Raw genomic sequence first — 24,073 nt, forward strand, 5'->3', positions numbered from 1 at the left:
TGACAAAATAAAAAATATTAATAATAAAATGGACAGCCTAAAAATCCCATCAGTAAAATAATAGTTTTTATGTATATGTATATATATATTTTTTAATATGTTTTTTCATATCACATAATATATATATGTATGTATATTTAACAAAAGCATAAATTCAAAATAATATCTTTTTTCTCAAATCAATTGCATCATATTTTTCAGGAAAATGTATATGCAGGGATGTATTCAGTGAAAGGAGATTATATTCAATCGCAAAGAGAGTGCGATTATAAAAGCATCTAATACTGAATATATAATAGTATATCTCAATAAAGCACATATCCTTTTATTCTCTTTTTTTTCGCTCTATCAGTATCTATATTTTTACTACCAGTTTTTTTTTTTTCAGTATTATTCCTCTCCCTTTCTCTCTCTCCTTTTTCTATATTTCTTCCTTTATTAAATTTTAATAAAAATCTCTTTTTTCCCCAAGGAAATCAGAGAGCGACAGAAAGACTTTAACGCATCCCCTATGTCCATTCCTGAATTTCCTCGTAAAGCCATCGAATTCTGCGAACGCACTTTCCGCAAATTTTCCCTCGCAGACGCTCCTGACCGCGGGGTTGAATATCGACCCGCGGCGCGAGTGCCGCACGCGAGCGAGCGTGCGCGCGGATCACCGAGATCGCGCCGGAGCGCGGCGCGACATCGCGTCCAGGGATTGGCGGATTGGGTGCGGATATCGCGACGGGGATGACGAGCAGGCGCGCGTCGCGTCGGGACGTCCGGCGTCGCGCGAGCAAACGGTAGACCTCGGCAGGCAGAGGCCAGACGGGAAGGACCTAAGACAGGCGACGGCCGGGCGGTCGTTTTATTGATTCTGGGGCGCCGCGGCGCTACCTACCCGCGGCGGGGTAGAGCCTGCTGGCGAGAGGAAACTCTTCTCCCCGAAGAGGACGATTTTCTCCATCGTCTCTTCATCCTTTTGTACCTTCGAGACCGGCGGGCCGATTTTCCCCGACGTTCTCTTTCCATCCTCCCCCACGCGATCGCGCCTCTCGAATATCTTCCCCCTTTTTTCGCGGTGCAACTAACTCATTGTCAGAGCCGGCCGGTGGGTGTGTGCAACGACACCGTCGTCGAGGAATCGTCGGTATCAACCGCTTTCTTGGTAGCGGTCAGAAAACGGGCACGATCGATCGGTCGTGGGATAACCGCGAAAGTGAAGAAGAGGGTGAACCAATAACCTGAAGACTACCGGGAAAGTTTCTCGTGGAATATTCGCGCCGGTTGTTTTCGCAACGTGACCAGGAACTTTCAACAATATTTATTTATACGCGAAGAATCTACAAAATATTTATGAAAGAAACAGTGAGGATAAAGTGATAACACTGAGAAATTATTCACGTCATTGCTGAAGAATCGTGAAGGAAAGCGAAGAGATTAAGGAATGAGAAAGGAAAACGATCGGTGATCATATGTTTTATACTATCGTCCAAGTCAACACAGACAAGTTACCAAGATATCGACGAGATCGAATTAATAACTCGAAGTTGCCCTAGATACCTCCTGCAGACGCTGTTGTGAAAAATAACGAAAACAAATCATCGACATTCGGAAGCATCCCGAATGTTCGCGATGATAACAAGAAAATAAAGAAACGAGAATCACTTTGAAAATGCTACGGCTAAATTTTAACGATAAATTTAAACTCTAAAGTTCGCCAGTGGATGACGATAATCTGCGTGGAAGTAATTTTTTAAAGAAAGTACAAAGAGAAGAATTTTATTCCGCACGATCGATTATTTTCACACTTCTGATCATCGAACTGAAAGTACGATTGCGAGAGAAGAGTGCCGAGAAAATTATATTCATCACGCAAGGTGAGGTCTAAGTTCGTCAAATAAAAAAACAAAAGTAAGAGACAAGAACGTGAAGAATAAAGATCGGGAATTCGATCGCTTTTCGCGAGACAAATGGACATAGACGTGACCGAGGAAGCTGATAGGATCTCCATCAGAAATTCGATGGAAGCACCGTAATCTACTATTGGGGCTGATCGCGTCGATCATCCGAGGAATCGGTCGATCGGTTAGGCGTTGCCTCGATTTCGACGAAGGAAAAACCAGGCCTGGTCTTTCGGGAGGTGCCGGTGCTGCGGCACGGAAATGGGCCCCGCCAGCAGCCGCGAGCAGATTGGCGAGCAAATCGGCGACGACTGTGGCCTGCAGATCCACCCGAAGCCGATGATAGTGGCGAACAATATCGTAAGTGTCTCTATTTCCTATCACCTCGCTATTCATATTAAAAATTGGACAAAAATTGATTTAACGTAATTTTTCATTGAGAGATGAGCGACACTGCTAAAATTAATTTATATAAATAAATTTTTTAATTTCTTAAATAAATTAAAACTATACATTAAAAGAAAATAAAAAATATATTTATATTCAGTTTAACACACAATATTAGACATCGATACTAACGATAACTCCCGTCGATAATAACGAATTGTTCTTCGTCTTCTCAATAATGCTCTTCTAGTTTTAAAACGAACGTCTAGCATTCTGATTTTCCGGAAGACACGTCGGAATTTTTTTCTATATTTAGTGTAGAATAAAAGCTTTTGATAAAGAAGCTTAATTATCCAAAACAAATAGAGATATACTGCAGTTGCATATATTATGTTTTTTTAATTATTTTCATATTAATAAAATAGCTATGGTAAATTAACATAGCGGAAAGTTTTAATTGGTTATTTGTTTAAAATTTTACTTTATTTTTTATTTTTTTTTGGATAGATAAATAGTGGAAGCATATATGTATATGTATTATATATATATCGATTCTTACTATATGCAGGATGAGTAAGAAATACTTCTCAGATAAAAGTTGTTTGCTTTCAACGAGGATATCCTAATAGGCACATGATTATATTTCCAAAAAGTGACCTTGTATCTTATTTGATCTTCAAATCTTGAAAGCATTTTCAGTTCGAACAAAACCGGATTGATGATCACAACATAACTCTTTTGAAAACAATTTATCTAAGGCATTTTTTTATAACTAAAAAATGAAATAGTAGTCTTAACTTGTGTATATAATGTTTTCAGTTAAAAGATTAATCCTGATTTTATTTACAGGAGATTAAAAACTTAGATATCTAAACAAAATTTGTCATTTTGTTTTATGTAAAATTAAATCTTTAAGGTCTTTTGGTCCGAATATATTCTTAATAATACGTAAGCATTCTAATTTTATCGTAATTTATTAAAAATTGAATGAATTATTATACCTCGATTATATGATTAATATATGAATTTAAAGAGAAATAAAAAAAGAAATGCAGAATATAAATATTATATCCAAAATCATAATACAACTGAGAAATATGGTTTATCGAACAAAAATAAATTAAAAATATAACATAAAATTTTATTTTACTTTTATTTAGGCTTAAAAAAATGTTGTCAATTTTCTAATTTACTCAAAGTTAATTTTCTCGAATACAAAGCCTTATAAAAAAAAATTTATTCTATATTTCCAACTTATTTTTTCCCGATATATCATCTTTCTCCACTTGTATTATGATTGTGCTGATACACACAATATATATATCTTATACATAAGTAATATTTGCATTTTTGCAAAGCTTCGTTAACGTCAATGGTGAAATCATCTGATTCTTGCAAACATGAGAAGCTGCGGTAATAACGTACGGCATTAAGATAACGTTATCGCAATTAATGCGGTGCATATCATGTTAGAAAAAGAATATATATTATCATCATAATATCCAATAATAAAAATAATATAATTTTATAGATTAAATCACGTGTTGATAAGAATAATAATGAGAAACCATTGTGATTATTTTCTCGGTTTTAAAACAAAAATTAGAAAAAAAATTTCTACTTATTCTCTCACAATTATTACGTTGTTACAATTGTTACTTATTATAATTTAGCGTAATCCCGCATAATCTTGATTTACTTCGAAATTTCATAAGTTTCGACAGCATTGCGACAAATCTATAAAAGGATATACTGTATTTCTATCGTGCATTATTTTTTAATGTGAGATATCTCTCACTCGCAGTCAATTTTCAACTAATTTTTTCTTAAAGAAAATATGAAGCATTTTGTTAAAAATCTTATTCTTCAACGAAATAAACATTTTCGTACTCAAATACTATATCGATTTTACTTGGATCAAAGGATTCATAGATGAAATTTTCAACATCCTGCTATGTGTATTATACTGCATATATATACATAATGATTAATGATTTAATGATTGAAGCCATACTATAGAGCTCCTATATTTCATCGACTCGATTATCACGATCGTTCACACGTGACGATTAGATAATCTCGCAATGTAACTTCTCGCGGGGGGGGAAAGAGAGAGAGAGAGAGAGAGAGAGTGAAAGAAAGACATTATCTAAGAAACACGTTGCGCGGGCTCCTGTATTAAAAAAAATATATATCACGCGCATTACATATGTACATATAGAATTATAGAACTTTGTATTCTTCGCCGATGTGGTTCAAGCGATTTTATTCGTATATTATTCATACAAAGAACGCATATCCGCGAGTAATATGTCATCGGGCGTGTTTAGAGAAGCGCGGGGGCGAGAAAGACGGATGATTATAAGATTGATGGGTGCAGCGCGGGGAGACGCGATAATGGGAGAGTGAAAGAAGGAGAAAAACGGGGTATACAATGGCAAAGAGTGAAACGGCAACAATGATGACGATGATGATGACGCCCGAGGATAAGCGCGGCAAGATGCGCGACGTTCCCCAGAGTGGGGAATCCCGGTTGGACTACGCGTCCTGTGTCCGCGCGCGATTAACAAAGTTGCTCGGTGATTGAACGAGCACATTTTGTCGCGCGTATAGCGCGTACTCGCGTTTCGCGCCGAGAGTTAGCCTAGTTCGGCTCTCACGACACGACGCCTCCTTTCCGCGTGTATCGCGCCGGTCAGGTGCTCATTCACGCACGTCTCGCATCGTCGCCCGTTCACGTCGTCTCGTCTCCTCGCCCGCGCACGAGGGTGCATTCGCCTCCGAATAAGAGAGCAGAGAGCCACCCCCGCCATCATGTCGCCCAGAAATAATAAGGTAATAATTGTAATGGTCGCTTGTAAAATAGTCTCGGGACGATATATTAACACTGCATAAACGTAATTGCAAGCGTCGTTATATAATATTATATAATCGCATATATTAATAACGCCCACAATTAATATGAATTAATTGAGAGCATTTTTTTTTTAATATTATGACATAATCGCAGGCACGTTTAAAATACTATTAGATAATCGCGATCGTGTTATTTTTAACATAAAGGAATTGGAGAGAGAATATTGGTAATTATCACATTTTTCTCTCATATGTTTGAATAAAAAGGGATTATTTTCATGTATTGGTAACATCGAAATCTGAACTCTTATCCAAACTGTATTAATTTCGAAGCTTGATAATTAATATTCCCTATTATTGACATAACAGGGAATAATTATAGCAACAACGTTATTCTAAACTATTTTAATATTAATATTTATATATTTTAATATTAATATAATATTACGGTTATTCAGCAAAATCGCTCGTAACGATAAATCATAATTCGATGTGCAACTCTGCATTTTCTATTTATATAAAATTTGTAACGTTGTATAGAAAGCAATGCCTTCCATTTCGCAGTATCATTCTTCTTCCGCGAAGGATACGCCGAATTTCACAAAAAGAACGATATCTACATAGTCGACGTGTTCTCAAGCGATCTCACGTCTCCGCAGCGTTAGCAGGAATTTGAATCGAACCGATAGCGAAGCAACGGCGTATGATCATTTCTGTGAGCGTAAATTAATTTTATTTTATTTTTTTTTTTTTTTCTTCGACGGAATTTCGTCGCAACAACGTATTCATAATGACATATAATTATTCCATATTCGTTGACGCCAATATAGTTTTTGTACTTTGTATTATGCACTAAATTTTATTTTTCATGCGTCTAAAGTCTATCAGATTATCGAAAAATTTAGAGAGATTCACGTGTGTGTTCATTACAATTTTCTAATATTTATGCCATTAATTCGAGGAAGTAAATGAAATGAATAAACTTGGAATTAAAAGTTTCCTCATCGTTAATTCGAGACTGTGTTAGCTTATATTATATTTGTAATCGTATTATTTTACGGCGACTCGACATTTCGCGTTGTGATTCACTCGTCGCTAATATATATATATTCGCTGAACAGATATACATTTCCAGACAATTTACGCACTCTGCTGCTAAAGGATATAGGAAAGATAAATTACGCGTATAATAAGTAGTGTTTAATGGTGAAGAAAATCAACTGCGTGTAGAAAATTTAATGCTTGCGAACTGAATCGTGGAAGAAATAACATTTTCTATTTTCAGTTATTAAATTTGCTGCTTTTGTTTTAAGAAATATTAAACACAAAATATATATATATTATATTAAATATTTGGTGGTCCATGATTTGATTTAATCTTATTTATTATAGATATAAATAATATTTGAAGAGTAGAAAATATGAGACATTTTTTATATCTTATCTTTATATCTAAAGTGAAGCAACTCATGAAAAGAAAATACATGATGTGTGTAATTTAATAATGCAATATAAAAAAGAGCAGAGCACACATGATTTGTTTAAACTGTGTATATTTTTGTGCACAATTGTCTTTTTGACAATTATATCTGAATGGATTTTTTTTCGCATAATAAATGATAAAATATATGCATAATAATTAAATAATCGCAAAATGTGCGAGTGAAAGTGAGTTGTAGGCTGGTTAACGAGGAAATTGATAATATAACGCCGCAATATCGACAAAACATATTATGTTCCGGACAATACACTGCATCATTTCCACGCTTACAATTTCTCTCTCTCTTTTCTTTTCTTTTTCTCTTTTATTTCTCTTTCTCTGTCTCGTCGCGTTTGCCAAGAATATCATTTTAAATAAATATGTTTAAAAATATCCTATAGTAAAAGCCTTTAATTCCGAAATCGCAGTAGAGTGATTCGAAAAGAAACTTTGCCGAACTAGGACTGACTTCTATCGAAGTCTCATGCAATGGATTATAACGCATTTGTAAAATTCTCAGAGATCAAGATCTACTTTTTTATGTGTGTGAGTCTCTTATCTTTTAAGTGTTTATTGAACTTGTTATCATTCTCTATCGATGTCGTACAAGCTACGGATTCACGACTGTGCAATCGACAAATATTAAATTGATTTTTGTCTCAGATTATTTTTCGTTGATTAAATTCTCCATCGCATCAATAACTCTTAATAAGTGATAGATTTTTTTTTATTACATAAAAGAGATTTCCACGAGCTAAATTAAAAAAATTTTATAATTATTGTTATAACAAAAAAGTATAGTTATAGATTCTATAAAAAAAAAAAAATTTTGGTATCATCGTTTATTATTTCAAGTTAGTGAAATTCTTTCACATCTCAATTTTAATTGTAAAAGCTTTCGTTTATACTGATAAATAAATTTTTCTGCGACATACATCCATGATAACCATGTTGAATGTAATCAACGATTATTTGTCTGAGAATGCAGTGCGGAAGCGCTCGGACTTCGTTATCAATAGGCAGTACAATCCAGTAAGGTTGCAGTAATTAGAACGCATGCACAAACAATACTAATGTGACTCATCGGATGCATCAGAGAACGTTGCTCTTCCCTTCGGACTGCATTTTTTTATCGCAATTCCAAATATCATAATCATAAGCAAATGGTAATAACAGGCTCGCGATTAAATGGTCTTTTATGCTGGAGAAAGAATAGTTGATATCTCATACTCGATAAATAATGATCGATCCTTGCTTTATCGTTTAGAATGACCACTTTAGTTTTTATCAGCTTTTGCGACCCTTCTGAATAAATTGCCAGACCGATAAACGCCGCGTAAATGAGTAACTCCAAAACAGTTTTATTAAAATCGTCAATCTTCTTTGTGATGTAAAATATTTTAACTTTGTTATAAGACATACGTCATTGATTATCACAATCTATTCTAAATGTCTTTTTTTTTAAACGAAGAGAATAATCAAAATTTTTTAATTAAAATGTTCACACTTTTAGAAAAATATTTTCCTACTAAAAAAAAACACATTAAAATCAAATTATAAATTAAAAAATTTTATTTTATAATATCCTTTTTTATTGATAATAAAAAAAAATTTCAAGAGAAAACTGTAAAGTTTGAAGAATTGGAAAGAAGATTAAAAATTCAATAGCATAATATATAATAATTTGTAAACTTATAGATTTATAAAAACAAAAATTTGAGCTGTTGTTTTACTAGAGATATTTTATATTAAATTACATTATAACTTAAAATTTCAAATATAATAAAACTTTCTAACTTTGATCATGGTATAATTTATATTTGCAAATTCATAATATATGAATATGAATCAATGTGGTATATTGGCAATTTTTCTTTAAAATTTCAATTAAATGTTTTGAGATGAAAATCTATAACCGGATTGACGGATATATCTACTGTTTGTTTGTGCGCTTTGTTCATGCTACCGCGAGAGTTTGCCAGGAAACTGTTCCGCAGAGATGAGAAGCAGATGGTATTTTCATGTGTCGGTGCCTTCGGCTCTAATTGTCGCTGGTTATTATCTAATTAATTCATAAGCGTCATCAGCCGCATGAGCATCGCGCTGCGCTGCCGCACAGTGTTTCGCGTGATCGGAGCTCGCGGCCGCATTTGATCAAACTTTTATGAGCATCGTGTGTGTTCCGCGATTGTCCCGCTCACACAACGAGATCTTGCATTTCGTCGATAAAACTGGCCTCGTTAATGAACGATCTCTAGCCGTGATCTTCATCACGGCTGATAGTCCAAGGGAAACGAGCTTATCGTAACGCGATATACAGAGACTATGGCCGATTCGGCGGATCAGCATCTGGAGTATTTCATCGTAAGTTCCATCTTTGATTCGATTGAAGATCTCACAAGTAGACAAACGACCTTAATTAAGACTTTATTCCAACTCTCTCTCTGTTCGAGAAGAGGAGAATCTTTATCTGTCTCTACAGAATTCTTTGTATTTTTACGACACAATTTCTTGAATTATATAAAATCTTGGTTCAAAAATAATGTTATATCTGAATTTCATATATATAATAAATTCTTAATGAAAGATTCAATATGTGTATAAAAAGATACATAAAATTAATTTAAGATTTAAGCTTAAATAAAATTACTCCGTAATATAAATTTTTGGCCCTATCAAATTTTAATTATTCATCTATAAATTTAGATAAATAGGTCTGAAGCCCTTTTCAATTGAGAGGTCTCAATATTTAATGCCTTGTTATTGAATATGACAATGCCACAGTGAATTATAATGAATCATCCATTAATTGAAGCGAAAAATGATGCGCATCAAATATTCGTTCCTTCAAAGATAAGCCCATAAAATGATTCATTTGATCACGCTGCTATTTCTCATTTATTTTTGCAGCCCCAAACAAAACTATTCCCGAGATTATTACTGAATAAAATGACAATTTTATTTTATAGCTATGCTATGCTAGGAGAATCTAAAATCTATTTTTTTTAAACATCCGAATTCTGATATGCAATGATAAAATACCGTCTAAATGATTATATATTCGAACGCATACGAATACACAAAATATTCAATACTAAAAAAGTAAACGATATTTAGTAAAAGATTATTATTCAGAGCAATGTGTGTGTGTGTGTGTATGTACTCAGAGAGAATTTTCTCTTAGAATTTATCCTAAAAATCATAATAATCGTGGGACATTATGGTATGGAAAGAATTTTATGAGAATTTTCTCTGATTAATAAACTATGCAGTTTAGTAAAATTAATCGAACATGTTTTATATTTTATTGTAATAGATATTATTATTTTTATTGTGATAAATATTAATCAGAGAAATTCTCATAAAATTCTTTCCATATTGTCCCACGATTGCCATGATTTTTCAGGGTAAATTCTAAGAGAAAATTCTCTCAGTGTACAACACAATCTAAGATTGTAAAAGTGAAATTCAAAAAATAAATGTGTATGCGTATGAAAACTGGAGTTTCAAAATAATGCAAAACGCTCCTGTTAAGAAATTAGCGGATGACGCACACTGGAAAATGCGCGTCCCTTGACACCATAGAGCGAGCACGCTTCTCCATAACGCGCCACGCATTTCGAGCCCGAGTGGGGAACGCACGCGCGTAAGCAAGAGTACAACATATGCCTGTCGGTGACATGTAGATTGTAGATGAGTTTCGCACGCAGTGCCGCGCTTTGCTCCGACTTGGACCATGCGTTCCGTCTCGTGCGCAGAATTGAGCGCGACAACATGAATGTACACAATTGCACTTTGCGACGAAAATGATATTTTAAATCGGTATCACGTCGCGAAATGTTCGTCGTCGCTCCGACTCGTTTCGAAAGCATTGAATATATAATTTTCCTCAAGAAATTACGCTTCAAAATGTGTAACATCGGTCATTGATCGCTGAGGTTCGCTTCGACTTGCTCTGAGAAATCGAGATGCTGATTTCGATTGTAGTGCTCGAGATGACCTACGAATGATCGATTGCACTTCTTGGCGCATCGTGACAGGAAGACACAACCTCGATTTAAGAAACGAAACGGAAAGAAGGACAAGCCGCGCTTTGTTCGCGGAAGTTCGACAATCGCGCACGTTCCCGAATATAAATAGAATCTGCTGTGCTGCGTCGCGAATATTTTCGATATAGCGCTACACTGGACGTGTATTAACGCGTCGTTCTTGACAATGCGCAAATTGTCGAGAAAGTTCGACCGACAAGCTTCGAAAAAACAGTGAATTATCCGCAATCGTTGCACGTGAGTGTATCGAAACGCGCTTCACAGTGAAGGGCTCTCGACCGTCTTGCACAGAAAGCTTAAAGGAGATATATCAGAAAATATAGGAAACGTGTCGATTCTATCTTGAAGACAAGACTGAGGAACATGAGAGTACGGAAAAACTAAATAATTTAACTTTAATAATTTTATAATATATCGTACACGAGTGCATTGTATTTTTTTTTTCTTTCAACATTAATGAGACACGTGGCTGCCAACCACTTTCTTTTTTAGACGACACCCGTGAAAAATGATGAGAGTATAATTTTTCACGCTGAGTCGTAATATTTCTTATATTAATGCTTATTTCAAAGGAATGTAAAAAGAAGCGTTAAACTGTTTTTAATTAATTTTGTTAGTTATTCGTATTTTTCTTTTATGTTTTTTAAAAGGTATCTCAGTTTCTTCTAAGTAATTTCTTTTTTTTAAATATCTGTTAAATTTCAGAGGCTTAGTATATATATACATATATCGGATGAATATATGATAATTGCATTGCGTGTGAGAAGACATTAAATGCAGTAGGACATTCTCGTTGCATTTCTAAACGAGTGGTGCTTGCAATCACTTAATGACTTAATTGATTCCGCTGACAGGCGGGAGTTCAAGAATCCGAATAGAAATGGTATATTATATCGACGTGACAAAACGCAATACAAAAGAAGAGGCACTAGACAAAGCGCTTATCGTGAGTGCGTTGTATTGCACATGCACCTTTTATTCGCGGCACACGTGAGTCACTTGGCACGTGCGCACTTCGAGAAGAAACATCATTGCGCAGTCGTCGCGGATATACAGCTTGGCGTCTTTTCGCTAAGAGAAACTAACTTCATTTTAAACATTTAACTTCAAGAAAGGCAATAAGGAAAGATAATAATAAGTAAGTAAATTTTGTGAAAGTTTTATAGCCAATTATCGTTAAAGTGCAACGGAAATTAAAAGTTCCGCGAGAAAGAAATATCTCTAAGGAGAAAAAATTAAAATTACAAATTTTATAAAGAGAAAATTAATTTTGTAAAAAATAATATTTGAAGAGAAAATATTGAAGAACATGATACATATCGAAAAAATTGGTAATATCGAAATATTGAGGTACTTGTCGACGAAACATTTATTTAGCTGTGCAGTCACGAAGGAAAATCTCTCTTAATTTTTGCGAAGAACAATTTGCATTAAAAAGTCACAAGAAAAATTGGAACACATTAAGAAAATTGATATATTGATTGATATATGAAAATTGGGAGAATCTTATTTAATTTTTTTCACGAAATTGAACGATATTAAATTAAATATTAAATATCTTCTAAAGAGAGATAAAAAAATCAACAGTTGCATCGCGAGGGAACCTATATCTATATTGGCGTATCGAGGACATCCTCGTATCTTGTCCTCAGGGCGCTCTCCTTGGAGCAGAGGAGACCGAGGGAGATCGCTCTCTCCCACCATTATTTCCACCTCGACCAAGTTATTGGATACCGACGCGGCGTGCGCTGTGCGCGATACCAGTGCGCTAAGCGAGCGAATGCCGACGACGACGTGAGCGCGCCAGCAGTAGTACAGTCATAGTCGACATGGCAGCGGATTACGACGAGTGAGATTGTCGACGGGTGGTTTGGCGGGCCGGAAGGAGAGAGAGAGAGTAGTGACAGAGTGAGATAAAAAGTGCGGAAGAAACATAGACGATAGAGGCAGCGGAAAATCTGCCGAGGAGATAAAGCCGCTCTCGCGAGCGAAGAGAGCGGCGTCGAGTCGCTCGCGTCGCGTCGAGCGTGCTCGAAAATAGAACGCTGTTTTGAGCGAAAAGCGAGGAGGAGGCTACAGGAAGAGTAAAGGGGTGCTCGAAAGAGAGAGAAGAGTGATTGACGGTTTAAGGCGATTCGTAGAATGTCGCGTGTGTCACTCAACAAGTCGCAGTACAGCCAGTACGGCTCGCGTCGCGCCCGCAAAATCAGCTCGGTACGGTTTGTATATGGCTATATGATTGTGTGTTGGTGCTGTCGGTTATATGCAAAAATCTCTGTCCCACCCTTCTTCCTTCCTTTCTACTCTCCGTCTTGCTACTACTGGAACACGACGATCTCGTTTCCCGACTCGTGACTCGCTTATAGCCGGATATTCGACTATAAGCAGTGACTACCTGAACAAGACAAAGATTTAAAAAAGATCCGAAGAACATATGCAAAAATTAGAACGTCCTTTGAAAACGCATAGTCTCGTGATCCCTTTCACATTGCTCTATTGTACATAAGCATTAGGGACACATTTGTTGCGGACAAGGAAAAATTCCTGATGGTAAAACTCAACTTGGAGCAAAAAAAATCTGCGGTACAATCGATGCATTTCTGCATGTCCTACATTTCTTATTTTTTCGTTACCAATTTCTACGTAATCTAATAAGCCATTTAATTTGCGTGCATTTTTATGTAGCCTCTTGGACGAATGATAAGTTTTTTTTTTTTTTATGCATCGTCTATCATCGCTGGCGCAGTCGCACAGTGCGTGGTTCTTTACGAAGGAAGGTGACATGTGACAGTCTCTCTTGGCGGTCGGCTGCCCGTGACGAGAGGATACGCCGCTGCATTTGTACGCACGATCCGTAACGCACTTTGCGTACGCATTACAATGGCACGTAACACAGTAATATCGTGCTAAAAAACAAGGTCAGATGTGAGCGTGAGCGATTCTCACGGTGAGCTTCGCGCCTCTCGTCGTCGGGTGGCGCGATCGGAATGACAGCGTGCGATCAGCTGATCAGCTGTGACCTTCCGTTCGGCCAAGTCATCCGCGCGGACGCGAACGCGAGCACACGCGCTGCATTTAAATTCGTCTTCGCGACCGCGATATGCGAGGTCGTTGATCCAAATTCATAATGGAACTAATTAATAATGGGGGACTGCAATTAATTATACACAGAGAGAATTTTCTCTTGGAATTTACCCTGAAAATTATGATAATCGTGGGACAATATGGTATAAGGAAAGAATTTTATGAGAATTTCTCTCATTAATATTTATCACAATAAAAATAATAATATCTATTATAATAAAATATAAAATATGTTTGATTAATTTTACTATGCAATTTAGTAAAATTAATCAAACATGTTTTATACCATAATTTTCAGGATAAATTTTAAGAGAAAATTCTCTCATCAGTGTATATGTCACGTAGTGAGATATACGGATATATAAAAATAGGCGGGCAACAATTATTCATCTTTATCTATTTTTATAAAAAATGGTTTTAAAAAGAAAAAAAATTACTTTCGTACAATTTTTGCTCATTTTTCCTATCAGATAAATCGACAGTTACTAATGATGAGTAGATATCATTGAAAAAGTACAGTCTTATAATATGTTATCATTTTTACTATAGTCTTGTCATGAAAATAACTAATAACATTATAAAAAAGAATTATTTCGCGCTAATGTCATTAATAAAATACTAATCGCATAGTTTTTCTGATTGCTGAAGTAATTAATAATATTCGAATGTTATGTGTTTTCATTAATTCTCATAATTCAATAATCTCATGTAATTATATTGCAGAATACCTATAAATGTTAAAATGTTGTCGATTAATCGTACCGCGCGTAGGCGCAGTTCGATATTTCCCCTTCTCGATTATCACAGTATTAATATCTCCATATTAAGATGTTGTTTTTTATTACATGATGCAATTATTATTTGATTGAACATTGTAGTTAACTAACAATATAAAAGCTGAAATGTAAATTAAATAATATTTAATCACTAAATAAATATATTTAATAATATACAGCTTCGATAGCAAATCCTGCGCGCTATCTGCTTATAAAAAACTCATTAAATACAATCTCAGATACAAAAAATTATATCTATAAATTTTATTTTATTTATTATACTATAAATTTGATATGATTAAATATAATTAATAATAAATTAAAAATAACATACACAATATGCTTCAGAAAAAGAGTCACAAAGTTTTAGGATATAATAATACTTTTGACAAATAAGCAAAAAAATCTTAATAAAAAAAAACAATTTTTAAAACTACTTGTTGAAACATCGTGTACTTGTCGTTGTAAAATCTCGTAAGTTATGTAATTTCTAATTGCTTGGAATGCCAATAATGCTGCTAGATTTTCTACTACGTTCTCAACAGTATTCGTTTATCCAAGAAAGCACGTCTTTAATAGAATACGATGTGTTTATATAACACACTGATAGCGATCCTATCGCGATATATCCTATCTTCATCATCACTTATCATCACTCTTTATCTCAATAAACATTAGTTTTAATACACACACATTTATATCAATCTTTCTTTTTTTCATGTGTGTATAATAAAAAAAATTTAATTATTTTTTTTTATTTTAATATCATTTTTTCATATGAAAACACTAATAATTTAGCGATAAATCTATAATTATATTATAGAAGAAACGCAGTTTGAATCGAAAACAACCATTTTCTTTTCAATTTAATTCTAACGATACATTCTACGTATCACCTTGGCTAGATGTAGCCTTAGAGACCGATTAAGTCACAATAGCTATTTAATATCTATACTCTACGTTATGATATCATCCTACCATCATAGTACACAGCGTTGTTTTTGTGTTACCCTCTGCGCTAATTTCAGAACCATGATCAACGAAATCGTTATTATTGAGTCGTGGCATATAATTTTGCAACGTACGATTTTTCGAATTTTTTTCTCCCTATGTGCAAAATATTATTGACTTTAAATTACCTATTTATGTACATTTTTTTAATGTATCGAAAAATTATCACATTTTATTGAGTGTGATAAAACAATCTAATCGACATTTTGTAAGTCAGTGATTACTAGAAATAAATACTTGTTTGTGCATCGTTTCGAAAGGAGGCTTTTTCTTAGTTAGAGCATTCAAGGTGAACTGCAAGTCTCATTCAAGGCAAATGCAACGCGTTCGTGTTACGAAGTATAAGATAGTCTTCAATTATATGCATTTTCCAGTTTTTCTGCGAGATTATTATCTGCAGTTCAGATATATGTATAATATATGTATGTTGTGTCATAAAATTATTCGCATTAAATTATTAGCATAAAAAATTAGAGTTGCGAGATATATCGTAAGAGTTGTAATTTGTATCAATTGCTGTCCAATTTTTATAATGTAAGATGGAAGTTATGAATATGTGATACAAAATAAATAAATAGATAAATAGCAAAAATTAATATCAATTATTCTTTTTTTCTAAATGTTGTTTATGAAATATAAGAATTATTTTTTAATAAATAAAAGGCATCTCTTATACAAAATTTTATGAAGAATGTAACGTTTTCAAAATGCATAAAGTATGTTCTTTTATATAAATTTGTAAAAAAAAATAGCAAATTATTGTTACACTTTTTTTTTCAGACGGAAAGCGAATACTCTGTAGAAGAACAATCGAGATTAACGGGAGCGGATGGACCGGGTGGCGATGAAGCTTCGCCGGAAGATGAGGGAGGTTCGCTTTGCGAATACCACGATATACCACCCCCGCCTGACGGTGGCTACGGTTGGGTGGTGGTATTTGCATCGTTTATGTGTAACATGATAGTGGACGGTATCGCCTACACGTTCGGCGTCTTTCTAGGAGAGTTTGTTAAATATTTTGGGGAAGGAAAGGGCAAGACCGCTTGGGTCGGTTCGTTGCTGTCTGGAATGTACCTTAGCGCTGGTAAGATATGCATGAATGTTCTCAAAATCTTGCACTGAATTTTAAAACGTAGGATGTAATCACTATCAAAAAATATTTTAATACTTATTATTTTCTATAAGAAATTAATTTTCTCTTAACAAAAAAAGTTTTTATAAAGATAAATGAAGAATTATTGAAAAATATTTAATATCAGTATATAGGACTAATAAAAACTTATTTTTTAATCAATTGATTTTATCTCAGTAAAAGAAGATTGAATTAAGATTTTATTATAAATGGAACTTTTGATAAAATTCATATGAAAAATCAAATTAATATATATATATATTAATTTTTCTTTGTCGTAGGTCCTGTCGTCAGTGCTTTAACGAATAAGTATGGATGTAGAGCAGTATGTATGGCAGGGAGTTTCTTAGGCGCCGCCGCATTTGTACTTTCAACATTTTCAAGCAGTGTAAATATGCTTATGATGACTTACGGTATTATGGGAGGTGCGTAATAATGCACATTTTTTCGCGATTATTCGCGCGATTGTTACGCCTCGCCAGTTTCTTTCTAGTTCACATCTACATTGCTTTTTTAGGAATTGGATTTGGTTTGATATATCTACCCGCAGTAGTTTGCGTAGGCTATTATTTTGAAACCAAGAGATCCTTAGCCACGGGTATCGCCGTATGCGGATCGGGATTCGGCACGTTCGCGTTCGCGCCTCTCGCGACCATGTTGCTGGAAACGTACAGCTGGAAGGGAGCAAATCTAATCCTGGCTGGCCTCATCTTGAATTGCGCAGTAAGTAAAGAGTGAAATCTCTCACTCGTGCTACACCTCGCTGCTTTGCTTGTGCAAGAGTAACACAGCGCATTAGATTAATCGAAATATATAGTATGTCTCGTATATCTGATAAATCTAACAGATGATTTTTAGGTATTTGGTGCCATGATGAGGCCTTTGGAATATCCGAAATCTTCTTCCGTTAAACCATTGTTACAAAGAATGGCCGAAGAAAAGAGATTTCAGATGGAACGTGGCAGTATCGGCGGTTCTTATTTTATGGTACAATTGCCGGACGGATCTATGGAAAAGAGAATGAAAATGCCCATCAATATTGATCCTGGTGTTCATTCCAGCTTCAATTTAGACCAATTAGTGCCTGGTGAGAAACTCATTGGCGATCAGTTTCCCTTTCGTATATATCCCGTTATGATTGTGAAAACGGCGTAAGTCATAAAAATATATAGAGACATAAAGTTAATCGTTGTTTATTATAATTTATTTTGAGAATCGAAAATTACTTTCTGTATATTTTTTATTTTTAAATTAATCATGTTTTTTCATACTTCTTATATATAGTTATATATAGAGATATACAAGAGAGATATATTCTTAAAGATATATAAAAGTAGACAAATATTTTAATTAATATAATTTTTTATTATTAAAAAATATTTATTAAATATTATTAAGTTATTAAATATATTATATTATTAAAAAATATTTTTTTTAATATAAAAAAATCTAATTATCTCAAAATAAAAATATGTGACTTACATCGTTTTCGTAATGAGGGGCGTATACACTCTTTAAATAATGGAGATAATAAAAAAGTATTTTATTGAATACCCATAATATTAAAGGAACTCCTTTAACACCAGTTCCAACGGTGCCAACCCTTCCGACTATATCCGAAGTGAAGGTACAAGAGCACTCTTCCAGTGGACATACTAGCGATAGCGGCAGCATGGACTTAAAGAATATTTCGAATAAATCTAAAAGCAAGAATATCGACGAAACCAAAGACACCAAGGACGCGGAGAAGCCCGAGAATGAATTTAATAAGACGATAATCCCCAGAAACGCGTCGCAACCGGCTTTCACAACACACGTTCAAGGTTTGCCTAAAAACGGCTCTGTGCCATTCTTCGATAGAATCCGTAAAACGAGTACCGGTGAGCGCTACAAGCCTAGCCTTAGTGCAATAAAGAACTCTAGGACAATGCTTAACTCTAATGGAGATATCAGAAAGAGCTTGCACCTGAGACTTTCCACGAGTAGTATGCTGGGATCGCGAAATAATAACGCTGAAGTTGATGTAAGTTTATACACTTGCAGATTTTCAAACGTTTCATCTTATTAGAGAAACGTTGATTAGATTTATACTGTTCATATATTGCTAAACAAATTAATCGTATATTTCTTTGTTAATCTAATAATAAATAATATGCATTATTTGTTTGCACTAGGATGGTGAGAGTATTACTTTTACTACCAGTAAAACTAGTATCCCAAAGGAAAAACCAATGATGGTCCGTCCCTTATCGAGAAAGGATATTTTCTACAGTGGTAGCGTAGTCAATTTACCAGAATACCAAAGTCAGAAATCTCTCGCCAATTATCGTCAGAGTGTTATATCTATTCCTAAATCTGTACGTGGTGACATGAAGGACATGGACATTGAAAAAGGGCAACAACGTATGTATATTTTGTTTCCGATATCAAAATTCAATCTTATTAAATATTATTAAAATATTATTAAATATATTCAATCTTATTAAGTATTATTTTTAATATTATTAAATATTATTTATAAAATATATAATTTTATTAAATATTATTAAAAATTAAAAAAAAAAAAAAATTTCCATTAACTTTTAAATTAATTTTTAATTTTTTAGAACCTTTATGTCCTTGCTTGGTACTACCTGACTCGTTTAAGGAGGCTCTAGCGACAATGATGGATATGTCCTTATTAAAGGATCCTGTTTTCCTTCTAATTGGTATTAGCAACGTGTTTGGTATGGCTGGACTGTATGTTCCTTTTGTATATCTGGTGGATGCTGCGGTCTTAGATGTACGTTATTTATTAATTTTTTTCACTATATCATTATATCACGTTGCATAATATCATGTGTTCAACTATGTCGTTCTTTTTTTTTTAAGGGAATTGAAAGCAATTCTGCATCATTCTTATTATCCATCATTGGAATAACGAACACTATAGGTCGTGTGGCTTGTGGATATGTCGCCGATTTTCCGCAAGTCGATTCTTTATTGTTAAACAATATTTGCTTAATTATATCTACACTCGCAGTAGCCGCAACGCCATTTTGCCATAGTTACGCTGCTTATATTATCATGAGCATATTTTTCGGAATAGCAATATGTAAGTATTTCTACTATATAATTATCTAATATCTATGATCTTTCGACTGAAAATTATTTTAAATTTTGAAATGTGATAGTTGCGAATTTTATCTCGAATATATTTAATATTTTATCCTTTTTTCTCATATATATTTTGTAATTTCTCAGCTGGATATATCTCATTAACATCGATCATTTTGGTGGACCTTTTGGGATTAGACAAATTAACGAACGCTTTCGGCCTTTTAATTCTATTCAGAGGGGCTGCCGCTATAGTTGGCTCACCCTTAGCGGGCGCTGTTTACGACGCGACGCAAAGCTATAGCATCCCGTTTTTCATGGCAGGGTTTTTCTTCCTTGTAAGCACTGTTACTAGTTTCATGGCCCCTGCTATGAAACGGTGCACTACACCGCAGGTAAAAACGCAATTTATATTAATCTTTTTAATATATATTTAGAATTATATTTCATAAAAGTAAATTAATTATAATATGACATTCAACATATGTTTGCATTTAACAGGATTTAATTCTAAATATAATACGATTTAAAGTGTTTCGTGAAATTTTTAATTAATGGCATCTTTTATTTTTGCGCTCGATAATTAACGAATTATTTTTTTTTTTTTTTTGCAGACTCAACCTGTGATATTAGATACATTGACTCCAATCGACGAAGATATCGAAGAAGAGAACGAGGAGGATTTACCGGAAATAATAGAAACTGCGCCGTCACCCGTAGAACCCCCTGAGAAGGAAATCAAGCAAATAGAATCTGTTTTATAAATATTTCTCATCTTTTTTAAACGGATAAAAACCGCCTTCACTCCGAGCCACACTGTGATAGGGCTGCTACTTTAAAGTCTCAAAAATGTACTTCTTTGTTACACACTTAATCGATAAAGCACAAATTAGTGGCATATCTGATGGAATTTTTATACTTACTTACGTACTTAGATTTGTATAACTGTATATGTTTTCTTGTTTTATCTTTGTTTTTCTATTGAAAACCGATAAACATTATATATGAAACCCCATCAGGTATACTTAGTTGCCTACATGTAATAGTGAAAAAAATGATAGAGCGTTTTATCAACCTAATCAGTATCGATCAAGCAGTATATATGTATATATAGAAAGAGAGAGAGAGAGAGAGAGAGAGAGAGGGGGGAAAAAATATTAAACTAAAAAAAATGCTCTTATACTGTGCATATCGAATAATCCTGAATAAATTATTAATCTGCATCATAGGAGTATAATATTAAATAATTTGAAAATTATATAATACAATTGTACATACAAAAGGATCAGTCAACGCGTCACTGATTGGACTCGCTCGTTTTAATCATGAGGCTTGATGTATACATGAATAAAATCTATGTATTCTACTTTATTAATTTTAGCATACATATTTTTATTTTATGAAAGTAACTCTTGTATAAAACAACGACGACGTATTTTAGTCTAATCAATGTACAATTGACCATCCTTTATTGGAAAGATCCCACCTATGATTTATCGTGTTAGTTAAATCTATTTTTGGCCACATCCAAAGATGCAACTTGAATTATTGACAATTCAAAGAGATATTTTCTTGCATACTTGCGACAAATATATGTATGTATGTATACGTGTGTGTATGCACGTACATACGTGCATGTATGCGTGTGTTTTGTAGGTGTTGTGTGTACATATGCATATATAATATACAATATATATATGCATATAAAAAAGAATGTGAATTATTAATTCACATGCAACAAATATATCGCTGTGTTGCACAGGATAAAATATGTAAATAATTTATAGAGAATTATTAAATGATATTGATAATAACGAACTTTAGAATTAAGTCAAGTAAAGTTATAAGTTTTTCACTCGCTGGGAGGTCTCGCAGCGAGACTTTGCTATTAATGTATTCGTTAAGGGACAATTAATGCATTGTTAGGTAGACTAAATAATCAATATTGATTATTCGAAACACAGAATTCTTATTTGATCAATGTATAAAAATACGTCTCGCCTGTTACAGTTAGTTTGTATTATAAATAAATTTAATTTAGTGGATGGAACTGACCGTGGCGTATAAGATATAGCACTTACCAAGCACATTAATACAAAACTAAAACGAACTGACGTGTCCCACGCGATATGTTAAGCGATTGTAAACGTTACTTGTGCGAAAATTATATATAACTATAATTTTCTTACAGCGGCAAAGATCATTATTGGACCGATATAGTTTGCGTATAAATACGCCTACAAAATGTACACACAATAAACACATACAATATATGTGCGTATATATGTAACACATTATTACGTATGCGATTTTATATGCATACATATATAGATTGAGAAACTCGTTGTAAACCTTGTTGAATGGCAAAAATACGCATTACACGATGTATTCACAAAATGTATATACATATATATGATTTCGTAATGATTAACTGTGTTTATAGTTACACGCGTGATTGCTGGTAAAAAGAATAAGAAAAAAGAAAAGAAGAATTTTGCTAATAATGAGAACCAACAGTGCTATTACACTATTCGCCACCGCTGCTGCTATCGCTACTGTCACACTTTTACCATACACGATTAAAATATTACCGTAGTACAATTACGCAAACGCACGTTACGTTCCCGTTTCACGATCGTCTTGTGCGGGGCGGGAAGAAAAGAAAGAGGAGGAGAAATTGTGTTTTGTAGTTACAATCAAACGAGACTACAGGTGTGCATCCACAACAAAATGCGTGTATGCACGCGTGCACGCGCGCGTCACGACGAAAATCGCCTGCGGAGTTACATTATATTATTAGATTATATACATATAAATAGTATCGATACACATATTGTATATGCGCGCGTGTTCGCGTGACATTTCGCACGCGTATGTTCAATGTATGTATGTACGTGCGGGACGTAGAAGGCGAAACACCTTATGTGCGTTAGATGTACAGTGGCATGCGTGTCATGTGCGCGCAATTTGCGTGCACACTCACACGCAGAGAGATATTGTGGCGACGCGCGCAACGAGCAGAATATATATTATTTTGAAAAGAGAAAAATATCGAGATTTATATTTATTATTATTATATATTATTATAAGAGTAATAATATTAAATATCAATAATCACACACCCCTACATATATTATATATATATATATATATATATATATATTATATATATCATATATATATATAATATATATTATATACATATATATATAATATTGAATATATATAAATTGAATCCATTTAAAAAAAAATATTACTCCAAAATTTTTATTTTTGAAGATATAAATATTGGCTAAAGCGTTAAAAAAACTGTATAAAGATATTAATTATTGCTATGCCAATGGCTGAATCATCTTTTTTATACACGCACGTATATCCATATACAAAGCGCCCACATATGGTAAAAAGAAATTTTTTGAATAAAATTTTTTTGTAATTACACGTGACTCAGTTAAGAAATCGAAGTATATAAGTACGCGCGAGTTTATGATTGAGGTGTACTGTAGTTGCGTTAAATAACAAGCACCATACTTTAAAAGCCAACCCTCGAACATCACACTGAAATCTCCAGCAGATTCTGCAAGCTCAATCGCCTACTATCTTTCTCTTTTTTACCTAATAAGATTAGATTTTAAGGGATGTGTATAAAAAAATAATATCTAAAGAAGAGAGAGAAAATTTTTTCAGTAAGCAAAATATTTTTTCGGCAAATATCTTGAAAACTTTACGATTCAAGAAATACGATAAATGTGTTTATGAATTTTATGAAAGAGATGCTACAACGTATTCTTTACACAGGATTAAGCTTTCTTGGATATATTTTCTAAAGATGGGGGGATCCACAATATATATCAAACCCTAGTGTGATGTTTTAGAATCAGATGAGAGCGTAGCATCGCCAGTAGGTAGAACGTTTAGCGCGAATATAATACCGTATAATGGCTACTAAATATATGTTAGTATAGTATAAATAATAACACGAACATTGTATTAACGCGCGTATACAAACTCGCTAATATGCAATCAAGCGAATTGTTTGTCGAAGATCCGTCTGCTCACAACACGTCGGTCCACGCTCTCATAATCCACTATATAGATTGCCGCTTACTGCCACACTATTCTCTCCGTGTACGAGCGTAAAAAAAAAAAGGAACGCGTACGCCCTACTCCGTGCGTATATGTTAAACATATGATATGGTACAAAGAAGGACAAATGTATTAGATAACGTTTATCGAAAATTGAGAAGAGGAATTATGACTTTTTATTATTGAAAAACTTGCGTTTATTTCTTGCATGTACACCCCACACGCATATC

The 24,073-nt window shown here is 33.9% G+C and overlaps 2 protein-coding genes across 9 annotated transcripts in view; one reads left to right on the forward strand and one right to left on the reverse strand.

The window, feature by feature from the left end:
* LOC145937771 (gamma-aminobutyric acid receptor subunit alpha-1) overlaps nucleotides 1-24,073 on the reverse strand; it is a 61,028-nt gene that overhangs the window by 31,851 nt on the left and 5,104 nt on the right. The gene's annotated exons all lie outside the window — the stretch shown is intronic.
* On the forward strand, nucleotides 814-24,033 carry LOC145937768 (monocarboxylate transporter 14). 7 transcript variants are annotated; one of them, XM_083041120.1, is made up of 12 exons: nucleotides 11,396-11,796; nucleotides 12,246-12,872; nucleotides 16,310-16,613; nucleotides 16,943-17,086; nucleotides 17,179-17,384; nucleotides 17,520-17,748; nucleotides 18,230-18,684; nucleotides 18,836-19,064; nucleotides 19,268-19,443; nucleotides 19,533-19,755; nucleotides 19,905-20,152; nucleotides 20,372-24,033. In XM_083041120.1, exons 2-12 carry the CDS (start codon nucleotides 12,801-12,803, stop codon nucleotides 20,519-20,521), a joined length of 2,436 nt encoding a protein of 811 aa, XP_082897246.1. In that variant the 5' UTR covers nucleotides 11,396-11,796; nucleotides 12,246-12,800; the 3' UTR covers nucleotides 20,522-24,033. The 7 variants fall into 7 exon arrangements, with proteins under 7 accessions (XP_082897244.1, XP_082897245.1, XP_082897248.1 ...); XM_083041118.1 differs by lacking the exons at nucleotides 11,396-11,796; nucleotides 12,246-12,872 and adding an exon at nucleotides 814-2,246; XM_083041119.1 differs by lacking the exons at nucleotides 11,396-11,796; nucleotides 12,246-12,872 and adding an exon at nucleotides 814-2,246 and having other exon boundaries at nucleotides 18,248-18,684.

This window comes from Prenolepis imparis, unplaced genomic scaffold (genome assembly GCF_030444845.1).
Source record: "Prenolepis imparis isolate NDT839.2.m4 unplaced genomic scaffold, iyPreImpa1.0 SCAF_6, whole genome shotgun sequence".
NCBI lineage: Eukaryota > Metazoa > Arthropoda > Insecta > Hymenoptera > Formicidae > Prenolepis > Prenolepis imparis.

Bases quoted from the DNA above. Each gene is read 5' to 3' on its own strand.
- LOC145937768 (XM_083041118.1), top strand. From the start codon at position 2,148: ATGGGCCCCGCCAGCAGCCGCGAGCAGATTGGCGAGCAAATCGGCGAC. The intron at 18,685-18,835 runs GTAAGTTTATAC...TGTTTGCACTAG, and splicing joins ATAATAACGCTGAAGTTGAT to GATGGTGAGAGTATTACTTT. The intron at 19,065-19,267 runs GTATGTATATTT...TTAATTTTTTAG, and splicing joins CATTGAAAAAGGGCAACAAC to AACCTTTATGTCCTTGCTTG.